Source organism: Sinocyclocheilus rhinocerous, unplaced genomic scaffold (genome assembly GCF_001515625.1).
Source record: "Sinocyclocheilus rhinocerous isolate Xijiao unplaced genomic scaffold, SAMN03320098_v1.1 scaffold5589, whole genome shotgun sequence".
NCBI lineage: Eukaryota > Metazoa > Chordata > Actinopteri > Cypriniformes > Cyprinidae > Sinocyclocheilus > Sinocyclocheilus rhinocerous.
The window spans coordinates 117,663-144,596 of record NW_015650801.1 but is presented as its reverse complement, the minus strand read 5'-3'; the positions used below and the strand labels follow the sequence as shown (position 1 = coordinate 144,596).

The 26,934-nt window shown below is 38.1% G+C and overlaps 2 protein-coding genes, 1 long non-coding RNA gene and 1 pseudogene across 3 annotated transcripts in view; 3 read left to right on the top strand and 1 right to left on the bottom strand.

Annotated features, from left to right (window-relative positions):
• The first annotated feature begins 860 nt into the window (after positions 1-860).
• LOC107712617 (uncharacterized) lies at positions 861-6,211 on the top strand. The gene is made up of 3 exons (XR_001636806.1): positions 861-897; positions 1,679-1,810; positions 6,174-6,211. It is a non-coding gene; the product is annotated as an uncharacterized LOC107712617 (long non-coding RNA).
• Positions 6,212-6,231: 20 nt separating this feature from the next.
• LOC107712614 (NAD(P)H dehydrogenase [quinone] 1-like) lies at positions 6,232-13,450 on the top strand (annotated as a pseudogene).
• A 710-nt stretch (positions 13,451-14,160) lies between these two features.
• Positions 14,161-21,772, top strand: LOC107712613 (uncharacterized protein KIAA0895-like). The gene is made up of 6 exons (XM_016517935.1): positions 14,161-14,376; positions 15,337-16,114; positions 17,345-17,488; positions 17,574-17,706; positions 18,784-19,089; positions 20,063-21,772. The coding sequence occupies exons 2-6, from the start codon at positions 15,374-15,376 to the stop codon at positions 20,239-20,241; spliced, it is 1,503 nt and encodes a 500-aa protein (XP_016373421.1). The 5' UTR covers positions 14,161-14,376; positions 15,337-15,373; the 3' UTR covers positions 20,242-21,772.
• A 966-nt stretch (positions 21,773-22,738) lies between these two features.
• The window catches only part of LOC107712622 (casein kinase II subunit alpha'-like), a 9,102-nt gene continuing 4,906 nt past the window's right edge, over positions 22,739-26,934 (bottom strand). Inside the window, exons 8-12 of the mRNA XM_016517942.1 lie at positions 25,107-25,208; positions 24,920-25,020; positions 24,386-24,534; positions 23,330-23,417; positions 22,739-23,230 (exon numbers count right to left, since the gene is read on the bottom strand). Coding sequence (XP_016373428.1) covers positions 23,344-23,417; positions 24,386-24,534; positions 24,920-25,020; positions 25,107-25,208 — 426 coding nt within the window. The 3' untranslated portion in view covers positions 22,739-23,230; positions 23,330-23,343. The remainder of the gene's footprint in view (positions 23,231-23,329; positions 23,418-24,385; positions 24,535-24,919; positions 25,021-25,106; positions 25,209-26,934) is intronic.

Below are 26,934 nucleotides of genomic sequence, written 5' to 3'. Positions count from 1 at the left end.
TTCATCAACATGTTTTTGCAGCAGTGTATGATTGTATCATAGTTTACAACCAGACAGCAGACAATTCACAACCAGACAACATGGAGAATGTTGAACGGGGTAAGTTAAGACCTGGATCATCACACACCAGTATACAAAAAGATATACATAGGCCTAAATGTCCACAGATACGTTTATATAGGTTTATTTCATTTGTTGCAGGTAGTAATGTATTCAACAAATGATAACAACTAATAACAGACAGTTTTAGAGCATCGCAAGCTACAAATGGAGAGCACAAAGAACTGAAATCAATGTATAGGCTACAACTAGCTGAAGTTTGCTGTGCTTTATCCTAACATTACACAAAGAATGCCTGCAATCATTCAGTCAGGGACGACTGCACACAACGTGCACTGTAAACTAATAAAAACATTATAAACTGTTAGGAAATAATAAACAAATGTAGTTTGTGCAACACTGTAAATATATTTACCTTTTTAAAAATATAAATATATCCCATTAAACCTGCTGAGATACAAGGAGCGTGAACTGAAATTCTCAGTTCCACCTTGTTCCACGCGCATGTCCGGGAAACTCATGAATATTCATGTATGCCCCGCCCACTGAAACAGAAAATCTCGGAAACCGAAAATCTCGTAACACCGGTGTAGTGCCGAAATTTGCACCCTGCCATATTATGCGCCCCCTAGTATTGGTAGGTTTAGGTTTAGGTGTGGGGGAGGGGTTAGGATTAGGGGTGGGGTTGGGATTAGGCAATCAAGTAGCGACTTCAACGAGGGGGTGCATAATCTGGCAGGGGTGCAGAATTCGGCACAACACCGGCCCACATTGAAAATGAATGACTTCCGGCCACTTTGACGCTCTCGACGGCGGCGGTGTGAACGCACAGTAAGGGTAATCTATATTATTACATATATCTCTGTATGAAACATAGACTTTATTCAGTGCACAGAAAGATGAATATTTAAATATATATATATATTCACACTCTTCCAGCTAGGGTGAAGTCATTATGTACATTAACAACGATGTGAGACAAATATAATGCACTTCACATGCAGTGTGCGACCACCTTTAAACGTATTCTTCTGTATCTTGCAACCAACTTTAATATTATCTTAATAATAAACATTAATATAGTGTTGTGCAGCATCACCGCACATCTATAAAAATGCTTCTTTCTGGAAGGAGTGAAATCTCAATCATCAAACTACCAGCAGTGAATACATTTTTGGGGTGGCAACCGGCGTGACCGGTTGGTTTGCACAATCAGATGCCATGGGTGTCTTGAACCATGTTTTGTTGTTCTTTCCCCCACATTTTGCAAGTACAAACAGGAAGACAGCAATAATTAAAATGAAACAACAAAGGTTGAAATTAAAATTAAAGGGCATCACAAACATATGTTAAATTCATGCTAACTTCCAGGTTGGCAATAAAAAAAAGGCAACATCATCTTTGTAACACTCTGAGTGTATTGTTGATACATTCTGTGTATTTTATGCAATGTCAACTCTGTAGTTTTTAGATTATTATTATTATTATTTTGAGATTAAGCATGTAGGTTTTATGACAGGTTTAGATTACATACAGGTTTAGGTTACATTTCTATTCCATTCATACTGTAAAAAGACCACCGCTGGCATCTGCTGATGAACTTTATTCTTTATTGTAGTTCCCCCCACTATGACAACACAAAATCAGCATGGAGACCGCCGGCCGCACGCGATCTACCCTGTAGTTACAAATCTGGCAGCTCTGCTGAGACAAATCATTCTATTTTCAAGGTGTTCTGCATAAATGCAAAGTAAGTGATAAATCATTGCTTTTAGGCTAATAGTTGCATATTTTTTGCATGTTTGCTAATACGCCTGCTTGAAAAATGTGCATAAATCGATATTTGTATATTTCGACTAGTTTTTACCCGTTTATAATGTTATTCTCTTAAAGTTATCGTTCATATGTCATTTTTATTGTTGGGTGTTTATGAAATCTGCAACTTTATGGCTCAAGTAAACAACATAGTTTGCGCATGCTCAGTCCAAACCTGATTACATAATTCTCAGTTTTCATTTATTGACAGATTGCATGCTTATTTCAAGTGATTATTAGAAACAATTTGTAATGTATTGTTCTTTCTGCTTTAATAGAAAACTACAACATCTCTGTATTGTAGATACGAAGCGCTCGTGCACTTATAATGATAAATCATTGTTGACAATAAACAGGTTATTCCCAGAATGCAATAGTCTTCTCACTGCAGTTATTTATTATTAATTTATTAATAATCATTCATTATTTATTGTCGTTTTCGAGTAAATATCTGAACAAGTTTAAGTCTCACACAATACCAACAGCTAAATAGTCATAAAAGTCATATTAATTTTAATTATAACCTAATTATAATATAATTAACCTAAAGTCATATACATTTTTTTCATTGACCCCAAACCACAATGGCAAACTGGTGCAGCTTTATTGTCAAAGTATGACACCTAGTGGTTTTAAATAAAACAACAACACTTAACTGTAAATGTCACAAAAAAACAATAAATAAAAATATTTATTTCTAAATACAATATTAATCGACCTGGTCTGTTTTTTTGTTTTTTTTGTCCTTTTGTTTCCCACTTCAGCAGCTGTCCTACTTTTCCGTTATTCACCCTATTCTCGAAAACTACATTATTATCACGCACAGTTTTTCCTTCTCAAGTAAATGTACCTTGTTTTAAGGATGTTTACATATTTTACAGGTAACACAAATATACTCATATGTGTGTAGACTTATTTGCAGTGCTGTGCTCTTGCCTTTTCACCTAACCAGAAATGGCTATGCTGGGTTTGTTTTATTAAAGATGGACTTTAATTGTGTGTCTATGGCATGGACAGCCATGTGAGACAAATGTAAGATGAATTCTAGCAGTATCTAATTAAAAATGTGTATGCAGGTAGCCAAAGAGATAGTCAAAACAACAGAGTGCCAGTCGCAGGCACCACGTGATGAGACTCTGGCTCATATGACACTTATTGTTCCCTTTTGGGGACAGGATTCAGTTGCATTTACACTTGAGGTTTAATTACAGTGCAACTGAGCCAATGCACCATAAACATACTAACCATTTACGCCAAACCTTTGGGTCTCTGGCTTCTTTCCTGCTCTACCTGATCTTCAAATCCCTTGCAATCAAAGGACACCAACCTCCTTGACAAACCAGTTTTTGTGTTTTTAGTGTTACATATAATTCCAGTGTCTTATTTTGACTGCTTGCAGCAATATGCTAATAGATTTGACAGCTTTTAATGGAACATTCTTGCTTTTGTTCTTGTTTTAATCAGCTGAAACTCATAATGCATGATATTTTTTACTCAGTCATTTAAATATCAGTATATCCCCAATTTAAATGCAAAGCCACTAAAAGCAGAATCATCATGCCCTTCAAACATCTTGCCTTTTGAGCCAAGTGGACTTCAATATTGCATAATTGCTGTAGGCCAAAAAATGAGTTTGATTGTGTACAAAAACATATAACTGTACAAAGATTTATATTAGTATATAGTTTATATAACACTGCTAAGAGTGTTTTGTTTTTTCCGGTCATGTCATATCTCACACAGAGCAGCAAGTGAGCGTACAGTAAAAAGCAGTGCATGTGTGTGACACCCTGAAGCAAAATACCAGTGCTGCATTCCTTTAGCACATGCATGTTTATTATACTCTTATATATGCTTTATTTTAGATTATTTAATCAGACAGTTAGTGTTTTACTGTAAAGAATTGAATATAGCATTTTGTATCAACCATATACATCTACAAGACAACCTTAAACAAAATTGAACATATGTTTGAAGATTTAACCATTTGACTAACCCTGTGATAGAGAGAGGCCCATGGAATAATTTGTAACTACATTTAGGTAAAAAAAACAACAACAACAAAAGTTTTTTGCTGTTCAGCGTGATTTTTTTATGTTCAAGGACTCATGCTTCTTGTGTTTGAACAATTACAGACAAATCTGAAAAAAATATCACGCATGTGCTTTAGGAAGTTATAGGATGAGGCTATACTGTTAGCATGATGTTAGCTCTAAACTGCTGGATGATACCGAGCGGCAACCTCCCGCTCTCTCTCGTGAAGCCAACAAGGAAGTGACTTAAACTGTAATTCATCAACTGGCCGCTAGAGGCTGGCTGCAAAAGGGAGTCAATCCCATAGACTCCCCATGTTAAAATGCCTAACATTACAGCAGAAAAAAACATGTTTACAGCCTGGTTCAAAAAATGATTTTGGTCTATATAGCTAATTTAGCCCTTCATGACAACTGTGAGGTGGGTGAATTTTTTTATAACTCATCCGCTTAAATTATATTAAGCCTTAAAGTTTACTTTTGAGTAAACTTTAAGTGACAGTTAAAGTCACTTGAGTGACAGGTGGATTGCCGCTGCCGTCACCACCGTCGAGCTAGGTGGGCGTGGCTTCACTCTCTCTTGTGAAGCCAACAAGGAAGTGACTTAAACTGTAATTCATCAACTGGCTGCTAGAGGCTGGCTGCAAAAGGGAGTCAATCCCATAGACTCCCCATGTTAAAATGCTCAACTTTACAGCAGAAAAAAAAATGTTTACAGCCTGGTACAAAAAGTGGTTTTGGTCTATATAGCTAATTTTGCCCTTCATGACAACTGTGAGGGGGGTGAATTTTTTTATAACTCATCCGTTTAAATTATATTAAGCCTTAAAGTTCTGCATAATTAAGGGCGTGGCCACTTGAGTGACAGGTGGATTGCCGCTGCTGTCACCACCATCGAGCTAGGTGGGCGTGGTTTCAACAACCAGCTCCCGCCTCTTTGCCCGTCTCTGATTATCCGGGAGTGATGCGCGGTGACGCGCTGCCAAGATGGCGACGGCCGCCTCCGCCCACTTTTGAGCTTCAAAAACTCTCTTCGGGACCCTACGGGTGACGTCACGGACACTACGTCCATGTTTTTATACAGTCTATGGATGATACAAGTTTGTAAAAATGGTCGGAGTGGGGTAATTTGAACCGACAGTCTAGGAGTAAGTTGAGCCAGTGGCTCACCCCTTCTTATAATTATAAAGTATAATTTGACTGTAATTCTACATGATATTTCATTAACTTTAGACCAAACATTTTTGATTTTGTTCTTTGTTTTGAACTTGATTTTGTTCAGAATTTTAAATAGGCCTTGTTTATGAAAATTGGCCATTGAAACATTTATAAGTGGAATGTTGAGTACTATTAGCCTAGTTCTGTAAGGTCAACTGCAGTCAGTTTTTACTTTTTCTCTTCTTTTCTTTTTTAATTCTTCAATTCGAACTTTATTTTGTTCTGAAATTTTTAAATATTTTTAAAAATGCCTTCAAAGTTATGAATTGTATCTTCAAATAAAACTTTTCAGAAGTCATCCATCCATCCATTCTATTATCCAAACCTTTTGTCCCTATTAGGGTTGCTGGGAGTTGGAGCTTAACCCAGTGTCTTGAGCCACGGGTGAAAAAAATCCATGCATGAATGGCCAGTCCATCACAAGACTCACACATAGATTTTAAGAAGTAATTTTTGTTGAATTTCCCTTCTTTTGATATAGCATGAGGTGAAAATATTCACTTTTACTTCAGCATAATCAATGGCACAGTTTAACTCCATGTGGCTCAACTTCCCCCCCCTCTAACTCCCCCCTCCCTTTTTTTTTTTTTTTGGAAAACCATATTTTGTAAGCGGTTTATTTTACATCCAAACTGATTATTCCCAAGTATGCACCACATCCAAAAATTTATGTACATATTTAAGTTGGACCCATTACTGTCATGTTCTCACTTTTAACACACCATAAGTAAAAACTCACCCCGCTCTCCCCTACTGTAAATTGCTACTTGTTTTGGAATGAAATGGTAGTATACAACTTATATATTGTGCACTAGGCTAAATACTGTATATTTACCTAAAAACTACTAAACAGATTATTATTATTTTTTTAATATTACGTGAAACCAGTAAGTTGACAGGTAATGTTTTTAAACCTATGCATTTGTCATCAAATTTTGTGGCTGGCTGGTCAGTGAAGATCAGAAGTTGACAAGGGAAGGGGAATTTCATTAGCTATAATTTTGTTAACAGCCTACATTATACCTGTTACTGTTGTTACATTTACAGGAAAACTATTGGGTAAAGTGCCACAACCCATCCAGTGGGTAAATGATCTCAAATACCAATGAACTTTTTCTCTTTCCACTTGTGTATGTATGTAAACAGCATAGAAGACAGCACTGATTGTTTATGCCCAACAGAGTCCCGCCTCATTCAACGCTGCTGCATGTGACGTAGCGGTTCAGGTTCTGACAAAGCAAGGCTATAAAGTCTAGTGTCAGGCCTCTATGCTATGAACTTTAAAGCCTCAGCTACTGCAGATGATATTAAGGGTAGGAATTTGCTGAAGAAAATTCACTCCTTAAACATCTTGCAACTGTACACTTGTACTGCATGTATAAAAGTAAGGAAATTACAAAGTGCACATATATTAAAATGCTACTATGGTATAGGTCAGGGGTAGGCAAGTTCGGTCCTAGAGAGCCGCAGTCCTGCAGAGTTCAGCTCCAACCCTGAAAAAAAAAAACTCTGATTAGCTTGTTCAGGTGTGTCTGATTAGGGTTGGAGCTGAACTCTGCAGGACTGCGGCTCTCTAGGACCGAACTTGCCTACCCCTGGTATAGGTGCTTAAAAAGATGCACTACTGTTGCAATTACACAGGACCACTGTTTTACTGTAATTATTGCAGGTGATCTGAAGAATCCTGAGCACTTTATTTACAATGATGAGATGATGGTTGCATGACAAGACGGTCGATTAAGTGATGACATTGCAGAAGAACAGCACAAGGTGGAGCAGGCAGAGCTGGTTATCTTTCAGGTAATAGTTTCCCAGTGCTGCCCAGTTACACGTGTCAGAGTATACATTTCACTTTGATCTCAGAAAAATAATATGATTGGGATTATATTTACAGTTCCCTCTCTACTGGTTTAGTATACCTGCCATCATGAAGGGCTGGATAGACCGAGTCTTAACTCAAGGATTTGCCTTCACCCTGCAGAAGATGTATGACAACGGCATTTTTAAGGTCTGAATCTTTAGAGCCAAAGCTTGTTTTGCGTTCATTACATTGCTGATTCCAAGGAAAGATTCTGTTTTTGTAATTCTAATGGTGATCAGATTTATTTAAAATGTCATCCACTATTCACACCAGGATAAGAAGGCCATACTTTCATTTACCACTGGGGGAACGGAGTCCATGTTTCAGCCCGATGGCATCCATGGAGACTTCAACGTAGCCCTCTGGCCTTTACAGGTGAGGTAAAAATATTAAAGGTGAATTTTCAGTGTACTAGTTTCAGAACTTAAAAATTCCTTCCCAAACAGACTAGTTATTCAAATTAAGCTGCAAGAACAGCTCTTTGTGCACTTGAGTCATCATGTATTTAAGGGATCAGAGTTGAATTCCATAATAAATCCATACGGAATGTGGGTTGTCACATATTTTAGATTTTACTTTTGCTTTTGAATCAACTTTGCATGCAAGTGTTAAAAATTACAGATTAGGAAAACAAATAGGAAAGAATCAGCATGTGCACGACTGTCATTGGCTGTTGCTACGTGACTTGGATGGTACACTGCAGTGGGGGAGGGTCAACACAGGTAGATATAGATGTCAACATGACAAAAGATAGCCCATCTTGTATATAAAAATGATTACAGAAATACAAAAAAAGAATTGAGGACAGGAAACTAATTGTGTCACACAATAACAAGCGCTCTTATTGGCTGTGACTTCTTATCACTGCCGCCCCCAAATATGCTGAGCATATTTGCCCCTTAGTAGGCTTAATCAGTTTGTGAGGGCTGAGTCTTTAACAGGTACATCCTTGTCTGAGAAAGCAGGAAGTGGGATCAAACGAGCAACAGGTCAGGTGTAGATCTTATCATTAATTTGGATCTCTGCTGCTCTGATCTGGCCATCTGAACCAGGAAAGGTTTCCACAACCTTGCCCACTAGCCACAAGGCACGAGGAACCTGTGGGTCTACAAGCATCACTATCTCTCCAGTGGAAATGTTACTTTCATCAGAATGCCACTTGGAACGAGACTGTAGAGTAGGTAAATAGTTGCGGATGAAGCTTGACCAAAACTGATCAGCCAGTACCTGACTTTGCCTCCACCGCCTCCGCCCCGTGAGCTCAGTCGCTGGATAGACTACAGGGGGCAAGGAACTATCTGGCCGCCCCATGAGCAAGTAGTTAGGTGTTACAGGATCAATGTCAGCTACGTTGCTTGAGGTGTATCCTAGTGGTTTACTGTTGAGTATACCTTCCACTTCAATGAGAACTGTCAGAAGGACTTCTTCGGTCACTACTTGTGAGCCAATGGTGGTGCGCAGGTGGTTCCGCGAAAACTCGCTCTGGTCCTGGGTGGCAGAGCTTGTTATCATAGTCCTGGATCAGCAATTTAGTGCTGAAATGATGAGGATGTAGAATTATGGGGTGGATTGCTGATAACTCCAGTCCTTCTGCCCGACGCAGACGGCCACCAACTCTGATGAGCTGATGGGACTCGTCGAATTCTGGTGCAAGGGTGAGTAGCCGACTGGTTGACTGTACAGGCTTCCCAGCTTTGAGTAATCTGTACTCTTCAGGGAAACTGTCAATCTGGCATTTCTGTAGAATTAGCGATTCTGCAGCTAGATAATCTGAAGCTGATGGCTGTTCCGGTCCTTTAAGGTTCTGGACTGTGGCCTCTACTAGCTCCTTCCACGAGCTGTAGGTATCAGGTTCAGGAATGTTTGGGACAGTAACTTCTGTTGAAATGCCACAAAAAATTCCCTTGCGTTGTTCTGCTCTGTCTTCAGGGGGTTGTATAGTAGGAGTTACTCGATGAGATAGCTTTTATGAGGTTGAAAGGGTGTTGAGATCCTGAAGGAAACTGCTGTACCATGGAGCTTTGTGATGTCCTCAAGGCTAAATCATCTGACTGTCCTGTGAGGCCTAGTCTTTGAGCTGCAGATGACAGAAGGATTGTACGCTTGGAACCGTCATCGAGGACGGCATATGTGTCTAAGCTCTTACCCTTGTGTTGCAGGATCACTCTAATGACCTTGAGAAGCACTCGACTGGACCCTTCAGGCCTGTCCATATACAGGGGAGTGTTGGTAGAGCTGACAAGGCAGGTGCCTTCCTTCCCTGGCTTATCATTTACATCATGGAGGATTTGCAAGTGCTTTCTGTTGCACAAACGACATGGCTTCTTCAACGTGCACTGCACAGCTCGATGGGAGCGTCCACACTTCCAACATCTATTATTCGTCTTTATCCACTCAGTCACTTGGTCTTTGGAAAGTGCTTGGAAGGACATACACTGGCTCAGGTAGTGGTCTTTGCAGTCACAGTAAGGGTAGAAGGCGTGGCTTCTGGTTGTGCTCTTAGCTGACTGTGGCAGCACTGGTGATTATGGTTGATCTGCACCATGGAGGATGGTGATTGGTTGAGATTTCACCTTGGGATCTCTGCGGAAGTCCGTTCTCTGTCTGGCTCTGTCTCTACGAACTTTGTCTCCACCAATGCCTTCAGTGTCTTGACACCATGATTCAAACTTGAGCCACTTAGCAAAGTCAAGGAGTGTGTAAACAATACCTGGCTCGTAACTCATGTGCCTTCTGAAAGATGACCGCAGCTCTGGAGGTAGTTTGGTGAGAAGTCGAGCCACGTGAGATCCACACCGTAATTCAACCTCTCCTTCTGTGCCCAGTGTCTTCAGGAGACCTACAAGTGCCTGGATTTGGAGAGCAAAGCGTTCGAAACCTATGGTATCTCCAGATTGGATGTCCAGAGAGTCCATTACAGCAGCTATTCTATTTAGAGCGAGTTGGTGAGGTCACCCGAACCTCTCAGTGAGTGCCGCCATAGTGTCTGAATATGGAGTAATGGAGTTCAAGAACGAATCGGCTATCAAGCGGGCTTCCATTAACTTCAAGTGGTCAACTAGAACCTGGTACTTAAAGAGTTCAGTTGCATCCCCTGGCAACAGATTTCCCAAAGCTAGCTTAAGGCGGGCGAATTCACCTGGGTCTCGGCTGGTAAAGTTCGGTATTGTTGGCTGCGGACCTCTGTACGTTGTCTCCTGTCTAGTCACATTCTTCTGCCACCCAGGTTGGTTTGCTGGTAACCCATAGGGCTGGATGGAATAGTGTGAAGTAGGCATGGAGGGGGTAGGGGCTGACCTGTCCATCTCTGTCTGCTGTCGACCCAGGTAATGTCTGTAGGGGTCAGGCAAGCTTGAAGGAACATGGGCTGATACTCTCCCAATAGCAGGGAAGTCATCGTAATGACGTCGAACTGGAGGAGGAGCATGTCGTGCATCATCATCTGTATCATAAGGGTTTGTACTCTTTGGAGTGGGAAATCTGCGTGGTGCTGGTACTGGTTGAGCACGTGGTGCTAGTTTTGGCAAAGGTGTTTCTGACTCTCTGAAAATAGTTCTAGGTGAGGGCACCGGAGGTGTTGGGGATACGTGCTGTTGTTTGGGAGTAGGAGATGACCTCTGACTTGACTGGCACCTCATTAACATGTCTTGCATACCTTGTTGGATTTCTGTCAGTCGTCTGATCTCCTCTCTCATTGATAATTGCGATTGACGAAGCTCTCTATTCTCTTTTTCAAGGTCATGCACTGTCTTGTGAGGATCCAGAGGTAAGGAATGGGTATATTCATCTTGTTCACTCCACTGGTCTCTAATAAGGTACCATGGCTCTGTTTGTGGACCTGTTACCTCTAAAGAATCATGTGTTCCCCCTTCGGCTCCCTCTTCTGTGCTGTAATCTCTGGAACCTTGCAGACCAGCACCTGTCATGTCACCTGGCTGGTAAACTTCTTGCCCACGTGTCTGCTGTGCTGTCTGTGTGAAAGGTACAGTAACTTGAGGTTTCCCTGGATACTGAACTTCAAAATCTTGGAGATATGTTGGCGGGCGAACTGAACGTTTAGGCCGTGCACCTTGATATTCTAGAGGTTCTGACATTTTGAGTCCAGTGTAAACACTCATCCAGCTCGAAGGACCAAATGTGGAAAAGGATTATTTAGAATTGCATGTGCACTAGTTCAAGTGGCTCGTGGAAAGGTACTGAGGGTTATCGCTCTTCTCTGTCATATCTATTTCATTTCTTTAATTATATTGGCTGTAGAAAAGGATTATTTAGAATTGAATGTGCATCAGTTCAAGTGGGTTTGTGTTCGCACTGGTGTGTCGGTAAGGACACCGGAGGCAGGATTCAGTTCCTGTGATTGAGAATTAACAGCAATTGACAGCACAGTCAGACAAACAGGGCATTTCTTGTTTAGGCACAGGTTGTGGACATTTGTATAGATGTGGTAAAATAAATGTCCACCTTATGGAAAATTATCGTTCTTGTTCAGCCTCAGAACACTTGATGCTCCCTTCTCTTCAGTGAGCGATCATTGACTGACGTCACACAATAACAAGCGCTCTTATTGGCTGTGACTTCTTATCACTAATGGTTTAGTAAAGTCCTATCTGGAAAGGATATTCTCTATAATAAAAAAACAAATAGTTTGATTCTAGGAACAGATGCTCTGTCGAGCTCATGAAAAGTGATCTACTTTGCATTTTAAATTTTATTGTAGAATATTTTTAATTAAAATAATTTAATTTAATTTAAATGTTTAAATTATAATTTAAAACACTAAGAAGAACACTGGGACTCATTTACTATTAATTGCATAAATTATTTGTATTTATACGCAAAAAATTCCACCTAATTCACAAGACACGCATACAAAAATTCAAAATGTGTGAACACATGCTTAAGATGTATAAAACATATATAAAACATGCCCATATAAGGGCTTTCTGCACAAGCTTTCCTTTATCTTTTGTCACTCTTAGCAAAATATCTATGTACCCTATAAAATTTTAGTACAAAAGTTACTGATGAATCATGATTCGTTCATGAAAGTACGCAGGTTTTAAATACACATTTGTGCATATGTACGGTTAGTGAATGAGCCCCAGTGGGCCTGTTCCTCATCATTTCTGTCGTCTCAATTCTCTAGAGCTGTAATTAGCCTAGGCAAGAATTGTGAGAAACTCAGAATTGCGCAATTCTGAGTTTGCATCTCAGAATTCTGAATTTATATCTTGCAATTCTGACTTACAGTATTTTCTGTGAATTCAGTTTTTTTTCTGCTATGGAATAAAAAATAAAAGAAGGGATTTGTGACTTTTTTCTCACAATTGACTGTTTATATCTCACAGTTAAGCATTTGTATATCGTAATTCTCAGAATTGCAAGAAAAAAGTCAGAATTGTGTGATATATTATATTAGATATAAATATATTAGAAACAAGCAGCCGAAGTTTGTTTTTAAAAATGTCTCTAAAATTTCAGTCCGATTTTAACAGTATGAGCAGCAACGTAGCATGAATTGTGTGAATCAGTCAAAAATGACGCACTATACTGTACACTATATGCACTTATACACTATGTACTTAACTGTGTAGTGAATGCATTTTATAAGGTTATTCTGTCATTCATCATCGGAGTCTGATAGCCCCTCCCCTTCCACTATGTAACTAAAGCTCTGATAGTTGAGTGCATGAAGCATCCAACATTAGGCCTACACACTTTGTTTTCTCAGTTAATTAAGTGCATCATCCGGATATTTAAACTCCACTTTTGCTTTTTTTGAATTTTCAATGTAAACGCACTACTTGCACTTTTTCTACTACAAAATGCCATAATATAGTGCATAAGTATGCAAATTGGGATGCACCTAATGTACTTTACAATGATGTAGCAAATGTATATGATATGACATCTTTGAGAAATACAATTTTTAACTGTTATTAATAAAACTTATACCAGTTGAAATGTCGATTACAAACTAATTATGTGTTTTTATTACATACAGAATGGAGTGCTGCGTTTTTGCGGGTTTCAGGTCCTTGCCCCCAGATCTTCTGGTGTCCAGCACTCACCTCCAGATGTGAGAAATGCCATGTTAGACGCATGGCAGGAAAGACTGAATGGTGTATTTGCCGAAAAGCCTGTCATTTGCTCCGACCAAATACTTTGACCTTACTTTCCAAGGATGATTTAGTCTTCGGCCAGAGGTGAAAGAGAAGTATGCCTCTGAGTCCCATGGCATTACCACAGCACAACATTTAGGCAAACCGCTCCCTCCAGACAACCAGACCAAAGCTAAATAAAGCTAAAGGATCCAGTCACATGAGATAATCATTCAAGGAATTTTTAGCAGAATGAAGGAGATTTAGGTATGCTTAAGATTAGATAATTCCAATTATAACATCATCAGCATGTAATTTATGACATGTAACCACATACCAGCAATAAATGTGAAACAAATGAATGTGCCTATTTAAACTCTTAATAAATCTCAAATTTTTACTGATGTCATCTGTTGTTTTACTCATGTTCAAGATGCATTTTCAGATTTTGATTATAATCAAAATACAAAAAATAAATATATGAAACTATTACTTTGTTTTGGATGTTTTCCTTTGTTCATCTCAATCTCAGTGGCTTTTTTTGTAAATTATTATTTATTCTTTGTATAAATAAATGTCTTTTTAAATAATTGAAATAGCAGCTGTTGGGTAAACAAGTGAACACTACGGAAACACACTGAGATACTATAGATTCAAGCTAAACTCAAATATTAAAATGAAGGTACATCTTAACTGAAAGATTGAACTGTTCCTAGGATAGAGATGGTCACATATGCTGTAATTTCAAACAATTCTTTAATTACAAGTTATGCTGTTTTTTAAAGACGTTTCTTGAATTCTTTGTGTTTTATTATTGTATGAAATAACTTTAGATAGTAGCCTATTTCGCAAATCATAAAGGGTAGGCTATTTTAAAATCAGTGACAACGTTTGTGTTTTAGCTGTATCTTTCTTCTTGGGCAATAATTGTTGGAATGTTCAACAGCTTTAAGTTTATGTATCTACAGAGAAGCTGACTGTAAAAAATAAAACTAGCTATTGTGAGAAACATTTACAGGAATTAGACTCCCTTACGTCCTTACGCACAGTCGCACACTGACAGCAAAGCGTCGCGACGTGAACAGGTCATTCAGATGCGCCAGCGCGTCATTTGCTGCAACGCAATCCCAGCCATCCCGAACTCCCAGTATCCCCGGCGTCATGTACCGTTATTCCTCCATATCAGCCGTCTGACCTACTGAACAGAAGTTGAAGAACTGCTGCTGATATTATGGACGGAATTCCAACATGAACTGAAGTTAATTTATTTGATAAGAAGCGCTGCGTGGTATGTGTTGCGTCTTTTATTGCTTTATTAGTTAAAAATGGCTCATTCGTGGTGAATCGGCAGTGTATTGTCAAGAGCTGTTGATGTCATGCATCTATTATGCACTGACATAATTTTCTTTAAAAATAGCCTCACTTTATTCTTTTTCAAATTAACCAGAAATAGGAATCATACTGGAATTTCCATACCGAGGTGGATTTTATTGTTATTTTTTCCAATGTGCTTAAAACGAGACCTTTTAAAACACATATTTCCCAGTAGATCTATTATAATTGCTAACGGGATAAATGCCCTTTTATGACATCAAAATAAATGTAAAAAAATGTAGATTTTTTTTTAATGTATATCATAATTTCATAATTTTTAAATGCATAAAGTTCTATGTATAATTTACTTTTATTGTCCAATAGCAAGACCGTAGCCCAATAGTAGATATGATAAAGATGGTACCGTATCCAATCTGACTTTTTATATTAGGAATGAAAGACTCCTCAAAGAATCCTACTATATAAAGTGCAATTCACGCAGTAGGATTCTTTGAGGATTCCTTCAGGATGTAAGGTTTTAAACCGATCACTATTTTTTGTACAAATTTTTACTGAACATTTTGCATTTACTATACTATTTACTATGTATTTTAAAAGCCCCTGCTGTATGACAGATGCATTTCTAAAAGTACAAATATTCACATGTAGTCTCTAAATTAATATGAGGTTATAAATCTGCATACATAATAATTAGAAGAATCAACCAAATTCTATATAATTTAAATTCATTTTCATTCATTCATTCATTTTGGAGTATAGCAAGATGTGCCACAGCTTTTCAAAAGTATTTTGAGTCAATTCTAAATTATTTGTTTGCATAAAGAGTTTTGAATCCTTATATTTAAAATCATTTTACGCATACTGTTTTTATGTATCGTTGAATCAGGAAATGGAGGAATGTTTTTCTCTTCAGGTGTGCAGCATTTGTGGACAGTGGTGTGGATGTAGCAATGGTGCTGGATCTAAGTGAAAACTGCATGGAGCAGGCTAATGGAGGAGGGCTCGCAAAGAATGTCTCAGAAATGTTAGAACCAGAGCCCAGCACAGAGAAACCCAAACCTGTCAGAGCCAGGACCAGCAGTATCACCCAAAAAGACAAATCGACCCACAATGGGCCTCATGCGCAGCCTTGTACCACTTGGGATGGCTGCTCCCAAGTTCAGCGACGGCTCCAGAAGACGGAAAGTAGAAATAAAGATGAAGCTGCGCAGCCAAGGGAACCTTCCAAACCCCCACCTTATCGAAGGCCACTTAGTCTGGAAATAAAACCACAGCGAATTAGAGCAACGCAGCCAGTGCAGAAGGTGATACAGCCACCGTGGCGTAGTGGTGGCTCTTCTCCACCCATGCGAAGCCTGACAAGCCTTAGTTTGGGGCCAGGAAACTGGCTTCGCCGGAGTGAGAGCACATGCACAATGAACTCCACGACAGCCCAACGTGCTGGCAGGGGTCAAATGAGGCCTGCAACCTCCTTGCCATATATTGCCAGGGGTATGGCACCACTTCCTTCGCCTTCAACACCTCGTGGGCCATGTCTGCTTGTGGCTCTTCGTCCCATAAACCTGGAACAGGAGCGTCAGACCTTTTTTCAGTCTAACTATCAGTATGAGCCCCAGTTTGAGTATGCCTCCCCAGAGCCCATCAGTGTTTTGGAGAAGTACAGAGAGGGCTCCAGTCTCTTTCTGTCCCAGGTAGGTTTTATGTTGAAAATACACAAATTCGGTGTGTTCCAAAGTCCAGTGAACCGCCTTACTGTTAACAGTCTCCGTAAGCAACCGCCTTCTAAATGTGCAGTGACATTTACGCTGTTCTGTGAATTTTCACTAAAAATCCTGTCATTTCAATTAGGAAACGTGAGTGGGGATTTTATGTGAGGGATTTTGTATTGCAGATTCGCCACGTTGACCAACAGAAAGCAGCTTGGTTTGAAAGTGACTTCTGTGTGAGCAGTGCTTCATACATCTCTACACTATTGACAATAGACAATAGACCTTTTTTGCCCACTAATTTTTGCAGAAGTTTCAATAATGTGACTGCACCTTAATGGAAATAGAAACCTCATAAGTTACTGATTTGGAACACTCTATGTAGGGAGCAACTCTGTGTGCCATTTAAATAGCGCATGAAAGATTCCATTTACAGTTGATTTCTGTAGAGTTTAACGTTGGCACGTTGCTAAGCTAATGATTCAGTATTCTAATAAGTTTGAAATTATACAAGTAAAATACTGACTTTTTAATTAGTTTGATATTTTCAGTTTGAAATGAAATCGGTATCTTTATAATCAACATTTCAATATCCATTTTAGTCAGCTTGTCATTCTGGGATTGCCTTCCCTGCAAAAGAAACATACAGTGCTTCCTTAGGTTTTGAATAAAACAGGGTAGCTTAGAAGTATGCATAATATGCTGTCTATTTGCTTTACGTTGGGAGCAAAGTTATGGTGGCTTAAAATGTTGCTTACGCTGACAGCTTGCTAGGTTTGAGAATCAGTGTTATTTCAGAATCATTGAGACACTATTATAGTTTTATTAATATATTGAATTAGTTTTTATTTTTACATTTTTCATTTTCATTTTAAAGTTTTAGTAATTTTGATGTGTGGTTTTGTAATTTTTATTAGTTTTTTAATATGTCTATATAGTTTTTATTATTTTTTATTTCAGTATTTGTTATTTTAGTACTTAAAGTTAAACTAAATGAAATGCTTGCTTAGCAACCAGCTGAAATAAAGTAAGTTTGCTTTTTCAAAATATTTTATTCCAGTTAATGTCTATTTATTTAAAGTAACAAATATATGGTTTTATTATTTTTTTTGTTTTAATTTTAATTCACTAGAATACGCCTGTTTGGAACACAGCCATAGTGTTGTTTAAGTCCTGAAACTATTGCCATTTGTCTCACCTCATGCCTTTTTCTAGGCAGTTGGGATTATGGAGTGTGTGTTGAGGAAGTATGAGACCTATGAAAACTTTGAAGAAGTCACAGGGGGCAGCTTGCTACCGAAGAGTCAAGTGTGGGCAGCCTCACGCAAGTACCTACAGAAGGAGGGCTGTGTCGGTGAGGTGTGTGGATATCGGAGTTTAAGTGTCGGGGCATTAGTGTTTTGCCAAATAACAAAGGAATAGTAATTTCAAATTCTGTCACCAGGTGGTTGTAAGTCTCTCTGATGAGCTTCTGTCCCAGGCAGTAATGATGGTGGAGAGATGTCGACCAACACTAACTATTAACTTGTCAGGAGCACGGCAACATTGGCTTGAGGGCATGCTTAGACATGAGATTGGTATGAACTTTAACACACTTCAAACTATAAATTAAACACTAATACTAAACAGATTTGTAAATATTTTGTCCAGACTGTGACAAGTAACAAACAACAGGGCATTTTTTTTCAGTCATTTCATTCGTATTGCTGTTGTGTAGTACTAGGTAGCCCTGCATATAGTAAAATCTATTTGGTACAAAATGCTGCTTGACATAATGCAGTGCTGTTGTGATGATGTTTTTCTGTAGGCCAGCCCAGATGTTTGCATCACCCTGTTTTCCTTGACAAAAATCCAATAGGATTTTCCACTGGCTTTTGGATTATGGCAGAAAATAAGCTCTGTGACCAACAAAAGTTTATGATTCGTACACGTTAAACGCTAAATGTAGGCAATAAACAAACTATATCACTGTTGCAAGACTTCAACGTCACCACCATTAAGCTTCTGAAAACTCTAAGTCTTTATTTAAAACACATCTTCCCTCAAAGTATGAGTTGGCAAGAATGTGATTATAAATAGGAGGCTGTGAAACTAGTGAGTAGTTGAGCTTTCCTGTTTAGCAAGATGTCGTTTAATGTCCCCGACAACTTCTGTAGTCCCATTTTAGATACTAGTAAGCAACTACCATATTCAAGACAAGTAAAGGCTTAAAAAAATCTCAAAGGGTGTATTACTGATGTATTTTATGTCATAGAATAAAATGTAAAAAAAGAGCTTGTGTTAACCACAGACCTTTCATTTAGCCAAAAATGCATTAAAAAAACATTGATTGTAGGATGATGGATTTTCGTGTTCTGGCCTGCAAAAATATGTCACCTGCAGAACTCTAGATTGTATATTAAATATAATTTATGTTCTGATTGGCTGTTATTGTGTCACATTATGTAGCATTTTTGCATTTGGTCTAGGCGGGCAAAGCACTTGATTTTGCTGGGTCACAGCTGGTTACGACATTGATCTTGCTATACAAGAAATATTGTATTGACATCCTTCTGGTTGAATCTAGTTGATAACTGACCATTCTTGATGTTAATTGTATAGTCTTTTGTCTGCAAAACCTGCCCTTCCAGCAATTTTATGACTTTCACTCCCAGGCACACATTACTTACGGGGTGTGAATAACAGCATGCAGCCATGGGCCACTTCTGTTGGGAGAAAGCAGTTTGGACTGAAACCAGCTAATCCTACTGAAGAGGGGCTTGCTAGTCTTCACAGTGTGTTGCTACGGAAACAGCCCTTCCTGTGGCGAGCCGCTCTGCTATACTATACTGTATACCATGCCACAAACATGAGCTTCAGCCAACTGTTCAGCCATATTGCTCACTTTGTCCAAGATCCTGCTGTACGTTGGGAATACTGTCTCCGCGCCAAACGAGGACAGACAGATACCTCGAAACCAGGTGAACTAATCATTAAGAATAGAACTGAGAAATATTTTTAATATGTGATGTCATTTTATGTTGACTTGAGAAAGCCAACATTCTCATCTATCCATCTATCTATCTATCTATCTATCTATCTATCTATCTATCACAGTGTGTTGCTACGGAAACAGCCCTTCCTGTGGCGAGCCGCTCTGCTATACTATACTGTATACCATGCCACAAACATGAGCTTCAGCCAACTGTTCAGCCATATTGCTCACTTTGTCCAAGATCCTGCTGTACGTTGGGAATACTGTCTCCGCGCCAAACGAGGACAGACAGATACCTCGAAACCAGGTGAACTAATCATTAAGAATAGAACTGAGAAATATTTTTAATATGTGATGTCATTTTATGTTGACTTGAGAAAGCCAACATTCTCATCTATCCATCTATCTATCTATCTATCTATCTATCTATCTATCTATCTATCCATCCATCCATCCATCCATCCATCCATAAAACTTTTTCAGGCTTAAATCCTTCAAGATATTAAATATACTTCAAACATTCTGGCCAGGATTTCTCAAGCCAACATCATTGTTTGTCTTGTCAAACTTTATTATCTAGTTTTATATTGGCTCTCTGTATATGTACTGTACATACAGTACAGTATGTGCAATAACCTTATACTTATTTATCACCCTAAACCCTAGTACATCCCTACAACTTATTTTATTTATTCTATTCCTATTCCATCTATAGCACACCTGTACATACAATTTATTCTTTTTTTTTTGTGGTTTATATTTATGCATGTGTATTTTATTCACATCTCATTTTTATTATCTGTGTGTTGTTGTTGTCTCCGTGTACTGGAAGCTTGTGACACTATAACAAATTCCTTGTATGTGCAAACATACTTGGCAATAAAGCTCTTTCTGATTCTGATTCTGATGTAGTATATATGTTTTTGCATATGTGTGTTTGTGTGTACAGGTTGCTTCAGTAAAGATCAGGTCTACCTTGTCCTATGAAGATGTGGACAGACTTCGGCATTTGGCTGTTCTAAATGGAACTAGGATTCCTCACTTCATGCAGGATGAAGATCGTTATCTTCAACACCTCGACCACATTGTCGCAGTGAATGAACTGAGCGATGCAGAGCTTCAAGAGCTCATTCCATGAAGAGTTGCAAAAAAATATCAAAACCATTCTTTTCTTTTTCTTTTTTCCCCCAGGCCAGAAAATTGGGATTTTTCAAACATCTGATTGATATAATTTGGATGGTTTTTCATGAAAACGTGATCCTTGATAATCATCCATAGAAAGAATTACGTACAGCATGGTTGTGTCCAATGATTGTTGTAGTACTTTGCTACATTAATTGCCATATTACTCAGTAAGTCTGTTTACAAAAACAATGATTGTCTGTTTTAAAACCATATGACTCTCAGGCATGAAAGACATGTTTGGATTCTTGCAAACTTAAGGTATGTTCGGAATGGCATACTACCATACTCGTGCAATTTTTTTAGTATACTGTGTGCACTATGCAAATTTTATGAATACATAAATGATGTAGTACATTATGCCAAAGTGTGCAGTACTGTAATGCAGTGGGCTTGACTTAACCTTCTGTTTCCAGTATTATGACCGAACCAAAAGATTTCTCGCCTTGATTCATTAGCTGATTAGACTGAACAAAATAAGATATAAATGCTAAATAGTTGTAATTATTTCAGAGTTGACAATTGGATGTCACGTGTTGATTTAAACATGCATCGTAAGACAACAGAAAATTGCCTTGCATACTGTTTTTAATTAACTACATTGTATGCAGTATCTAGTATTCCATTCCGAACACCACCATACTCATGAGAAGCTGAAAGATGGTCTTGTAGCATTTTAACTGCACTCATAATGTAATGGGCACATCCCAACATGCTAGGTATTGATATCTCACACAAGGCAGAACTATGTGAGCACTAAATCAAATGATTTACCCTGACAGTATTTATATGAGAATTCACACGTGAACTTATGAGCACTTCATTTAGTTTCCTGTTAGGTTCTTCTATTAGTTTTTCAGTTTCTCTATTTATTTATTGTTTACCTCTTGTAGTCATGTTAAACACTGATTGTCTGTGGTATTAGCTTTATACACAAGTAGCAAACGCATTTTTTTTCTTCAACTTAGTATAGCAAGCAATGCAAAAAGACACCAAGGCTGACTCATTTCAACAAAACATTCATTGAGAACCTTATGAAAAAGAAAATTACACTAATGAAAAAACTGCCCCCTTTGACACAATTTTTCCTCATCAGGGCTTATGAAATGCTAGTATTCTATCTAGAGATAATCAGTGTTCTTCTGAGGGCACCCTTGGTGGTCTTTATTACCTGTGCTAATGTGATGCAACACCTTTGTAGGAGAGTTGCCACTGCAACCTCTGCTTTTCGTACTTGTTTAAAAGCAGTCCAGCTGGCCAGCTTCCTCACTGTGCATATTAAAATTGTGACGGACTCAGGAAGAAAAAAAAAAAAGGTCATGTGGATGTGCCTTATATGGGTTCCAAACTCATGCGTCATGCCATTAGCTACATGTTATATGCTTGAAATCACATATACATTTGTATTTATTATCATTGTCAGTACTGCACGAAAATTGCACACTTCACGATAAGTTGCTGTTATCTTATTAAAACTGTACACTGAAGTCCCTAGAATCATTGTCTTGAGTGATGAATTTCAAAAAAGAAATATTAGAGTGGAGCGCAATGTGTCGTAATTAAACAGTTCACCTAAATATGAATTTGCTGAAAAGTTTCTCACTCTTAGGCCATCTAAGATGTAGCTGTCTTTGTTTCTTCATCAGAAGAGATTTGGAGAAATGTAACATTACAGCACTTGCTCAGTGGATCTTCTTGCATTGAATGGGTGCCGTCAGAATGAGTTTTCCAACAGCTGATAAAAACATCACAATAACCCACATGACTCCAGTCCATTAATTAACATGCTGTGAAGTAAAAAGCTGCTTGTTTGTACGAAACAAAACCATCAAAACCGTTTAAACTTCAAACCATTGCCTCTGACTAAAATACAAGTCCTATATCCATAATGCTTTTTTTTTCCAGTGAAAAAGTCATCTCATCTGAATCAGGAGAGAAATATGCAGAGATAAAGCACCATTTACAAGCGAAAACAGTTTAAACAAGTTCTAATATAACAGTTCAAATATATTGGTGGACTATGATGTGGATTGTATTTATTACAAACACGGAGCTTTTCACTTCACAAGATTGTAATTGATGGACGAATCATGTGGATTATGTGATGTATTTCTTTTACTTTTATCAGCCGTTTAAACTTTCATTCTGACAGCATAGGATCCAATGACTAGCAAGTGATGTCAAGTTAAGTTTCTCCAAACATGTTCTGTTGAAGAAACAAACGCATCAGCAAATTTTAATCTTTGGGTGAACTATTCCTTTAAATTGTCACTGTATATGAATACATTTTATGTATGAATTATTAACAATATATATTAATATTTCTTTTCATTAAATTGACAAATTCATATCAATAACAAAGTAATTCATAATACAAATATATTTGCCTTTCACAATCATTCACAGCTGATTATCACACTGAAAATGGTGGGGGGAAAAACACATGAGACCGATTAAAAACAGTTTCATTTAATATATCTTACTTTCAATAAATTGCAGTAAAGCCTCCATACCTGACAATACTATAGTTTATAATCTGAGCTCATATCAGCAGGGCAAGTCACTGAACAACACAATCTTCCAGTACATAATGCAACCAGGATCGGGAGCCCCCATCAGTCATCAACAGCCTGAGAATCATGGGGAAAGAGCAGGCATTCTTTCCCAGCCATAATATCATAGCTTAATTCAGTGTCGTTCCAAAAATGAAATGGAGATGTCCAACTCAAAAGGGGGGAGATGGGGGGAAAAACACCGGTTTGGTACCTAGATAACGATGGCAAGCAGCACTAATACAAAGTGAATGTAGGAGAGGGACTACAGCCCATTGTGTTCATTCTGTACAAGTCTTGTGTTGCTTAATAACTTCTTGCTCCAGTAAACTGAAGCTTCACACCTGAAAGGCAGCATGTCTCTGCACGACATGTTGAGGTAAAAAGGTTTTCCTAGAAGAAAGATTCAAAAAGCAATTAATGAAATGATTAAAAAGAGCATTTTAGATTAATCAAAAATACAGCGTACTGACTGTATGTGACCTCCTGTACCTGCTTTTAGCCCATCATGTTGTGGTTGAGCTGCTTATTGCCAGAGCGCCTTCTGAGTTTGACAGAGGCTGTCCCTTCAGCACAGGATCTACAGAGGAATGTCAGACGCCATGTCATATGATTTCACTTAGAATGGGATGTACTTTACCAGTCAAAAATTTTGAATAATTACGTTTTTTTTTTTTTCTTTTTGAAAGAAGTCTCTTATGCTCACCAAGGTTTTTTTTTTTTATTTGATCAAAAATACAGTAAAAACGGTAATATTGTGATATATTTTTTAAAAATTTTAAATAACTTTTCTATTTGATTATATTTTCAAATGTTATTTATTCCTCTGATGCAAAGCTGAATTTTTATCAGCCATTACTCCAGTCTTCAGTGTCACATGATCCTTCAGAAATCATTCTAATATGCCGATTTGCTGCTCAATTATTAATACTGGTTATTATTACAAGTGTCGATACCTTTTTTTCTTAATATTTTGTGGAAACCGTGATTGATAAATAGAAATTTTATTTGAAATAGAACAGCATTTATTTGAAATAGAAACTGAAATAGAAATCTTTCGGGATATGATTCATAAAATGTCTTTACTGCCACTTTTGATCATTTTAATGTTACTTACCCCAAACCTTCGAATGGTAGTCTATCACAGTTATCGCAGTCCACAACAACATTAAGCAGCAAAAACTGTTTTCGGTATTGGTAATAATAAAAAAATGTTCCTTCAGCACCAAAGCAGCATATTACAGTGATTTCAGAAGGATAATGTGACACTGAAGACTAGAGTAATGGCTGCCGAAAATTCAGCTTTATAAACTACATCTCAAAATATATTCAAGTAATTATATTAAAGAAGAAAATGGTTCTTTTAAATTGAATTATATTTCACCATATTATTGATTTTACTGTATTTTTGAACAAATGAATGCAGTCTTAGTAAGACTTCTTTCAAAACCATTCAAAAAATATTCATATTGGACTGGTAGTGTATATTATAATAAACAATAACTTGAGAAATCAATCAATCAAAGCAGATAAGGAAAGCTGGCTCACAAAAGTAGGGGTGTTCCGTGGCCTCTTGGGCAGTCAGTCTCTGTTGATGATCGTAACGCAGGAGTTTATCCAGCAAATCCAGAGCTTCTGGGCTCACCAAGTGCTGATTCTCTGGCTGAACAAAGTTCTCCCAGCGCTTACGTGTCTGCCTGAAGATGATTGCAACTTCAAGATTAAAACACTAGCAATTTAAAATCAATATGCAGAATTCATTTGCTCACTACTACTGGAAATCCACTATATAGCGATGTGTATATCGTCTGCCAATATGGCCTTAGTAGATAGTATCAGGGATTTTCTTTTTTTTTTCAGTTTCAAAAGCATTAAACATTTTTATGTTTTTATTTTGTTCTGTAGATCTAAAGATGAGAATAAGATTGTCTCAAAAAAAAAAATATCACCGATTACTCATCATAACAAAATTATTGGTTAACAGAAATCAAAATTCTTTATGTGCATCACTAACAACTTTGTACAAAGATCCTTAAAAACTGACCAATGTGAAAATCACTGTCAATAAATTCGCAGACTCACTGGCCAAGCAGATCTTTGAAACGTGTGTCCAGCTCAATGTGATACTTGTTCAGGTAGCTGAATAGCTCTTCTGTTCCAAGAACCTTGGCAATTCTGACCAACTGTGGGAAAGATTCTGCTGTTAGCATATTAAGTATTTTAAGACTACATATTGTAAAAAGGTTCATAGAAGAATGACAAGTCATACCTGGTCATAGTTGTCTTGACCATGGAAAAATGGCTCTTTCTGGAAGATCATACTGGCTAACATACAGCCTAAGCTCCACATGTCCAAACTGTAGTCATACATCTGCAAATTATTTAGGAATTATTTATTTAGCAAATTATTTATTAATTATTTAAAGTGAGTGAGTGAAGTGACGTGTGGCCGAGTATGGTGACCCATATTCGGAATTTGTGCTCTGCTCTCTAACCATTAGGCCACGACTGCCACTATTATTATTATTATTATTTAACTGCAACGTCTGATGGTAATGTGGGAATAAGTTACTCTGTGTGCAACTGGTTCCTGAAATCTGTTATTATCGGTTCAATAAAAAAAATTTGGATGGCAATGGTTTCTCATGGGAACGTCTATAAAAAGAAATCTGCATGGCACCTCAGTGATAAAACTCCAAAATATGGTATTTTATCTAGCTGCATTTTCTCAGTGCAACTTATAAAATCCAAGTGAAAGATCTAACATCAACATGTCATAAAAAAAATAAAAAACAGAATCATCGAGTTGGAAAAGGAACACCCCCTTGTGTCAGTATTTTGTTGAACCACCTTTTGCTTTAATTACAGCCGTTATCTGTTGGGATATGTCTCTACTAACTTTGCACATCTAGACTTTGCAATATTTGCCCACTCTTCTTTGCAGAACTGCTTAAGTTCAGTTAAATTTGATGGTGACCGTTTATAGACTTTAGTCTGCAAGTCATTCCACAGATTTTCAGTGGGGTTTAAGTCTGGGCTCTGACTAAGCCATGCAAGGGCATTCACCTTTTTCTCCTTCAACCACTGTGTGGTCAGTTTTTCTGTGTGCTTTGGGTCATTGTCATGTTGGAAGGTAAACCTTCTTCCCACTGACAACTTTCTGGCAGAGGGCAGCAGATTTTCCTCAAGAATTTGACAGTATTTTGCCCCATCCATTTTTCCTTCTATCCTGACAAGTGCTCCAGTCCATGCTGCAGAGAAACAGCCCCATAACAGGATATTACCACCTCATGCTTTACTGTAGGAATGCTGTTATTTGGATCATGAGCTGTACTGGACTTCCACCAGACAAATCGTTTGGTGTTGAGGCCAAATAATTCAGTTTTAGTGAATCTTCAAGGTGTGTTTTGGCAAAGCTCAGTCATGACTGCATGTGGCCTTTCTTGAGGAGTGGCTTTTTTTCTTGCAATCCTCCCATACAAGCCACCTTTGTGGAGAATTTGTGATATTGTTGTCACATGCACACAATGACCACTCTTTGTCATAAATTCCTGCAACTGCTTCAGAGTTGCTGTAGGCCTCTTAGTAGCCTCTCTGACCAGTTTCCTCCTGGCTCTTTCTTCCAGTTTGGAGCGACGTCCTGATCCAGGGAGGGTCTGTGTTGTACGAAATACCATCCACTTCTTAATAATAGACTTCACTGTGCTTGGGGGAAGTCGTGGCCTAATGGTAAGAGAGTCGGGCCTGTAACCTAAAGGTTGCGAGCATAAATGGCTGCCCACTGCTCCGGGTGTGTGTTCACGGTGTGTGTGTGTTCGCTGTGTGTGTGCACTTTGGATGGGATAAATGCAGAACACTAATTCAGAGTATGGGTCACCATACTTGGCCACATGTCACGTCACTTTCACTTTTCTAGAAATGTAATGTGTCCACAACTTTATCCTGGAGATCTTTTGACAGTGCCTTGCCACCCATAGTGGATTGTTTGCTTCAGTTTATCAGTAATTTTTAGGAGGGGGGTGATCCTTTTTCCAATTCAGTGATTCTGTTTTTTTTATTTTTTTCTGACATGTTGGTGTTATATCTTTCACTTGGAT

Coding starts and splice junctions, on each gene's coding strand:
- LOC107712613 (XM_016517935.1), top strand. CDS start 15,374: ATGGTGCTGGATCTAAGTGAAAACTGCATGGAGCAGGCTAATGGAGGA. Junction 16,115..17,344: donor CCAGTCTCTTTCTGTCCCAG/GTAGGTTTTATG, acceptor GCCTTTTTCTAG/GCAGTTGGGATTATGGAGTG. Junction 19,090..20,062: donor GACAGATACCTCGAAACCAG/GTGAACTAATCA, acceptor AGGTTGCTTCAG/TAAAGATCAGGTCTACCTTG.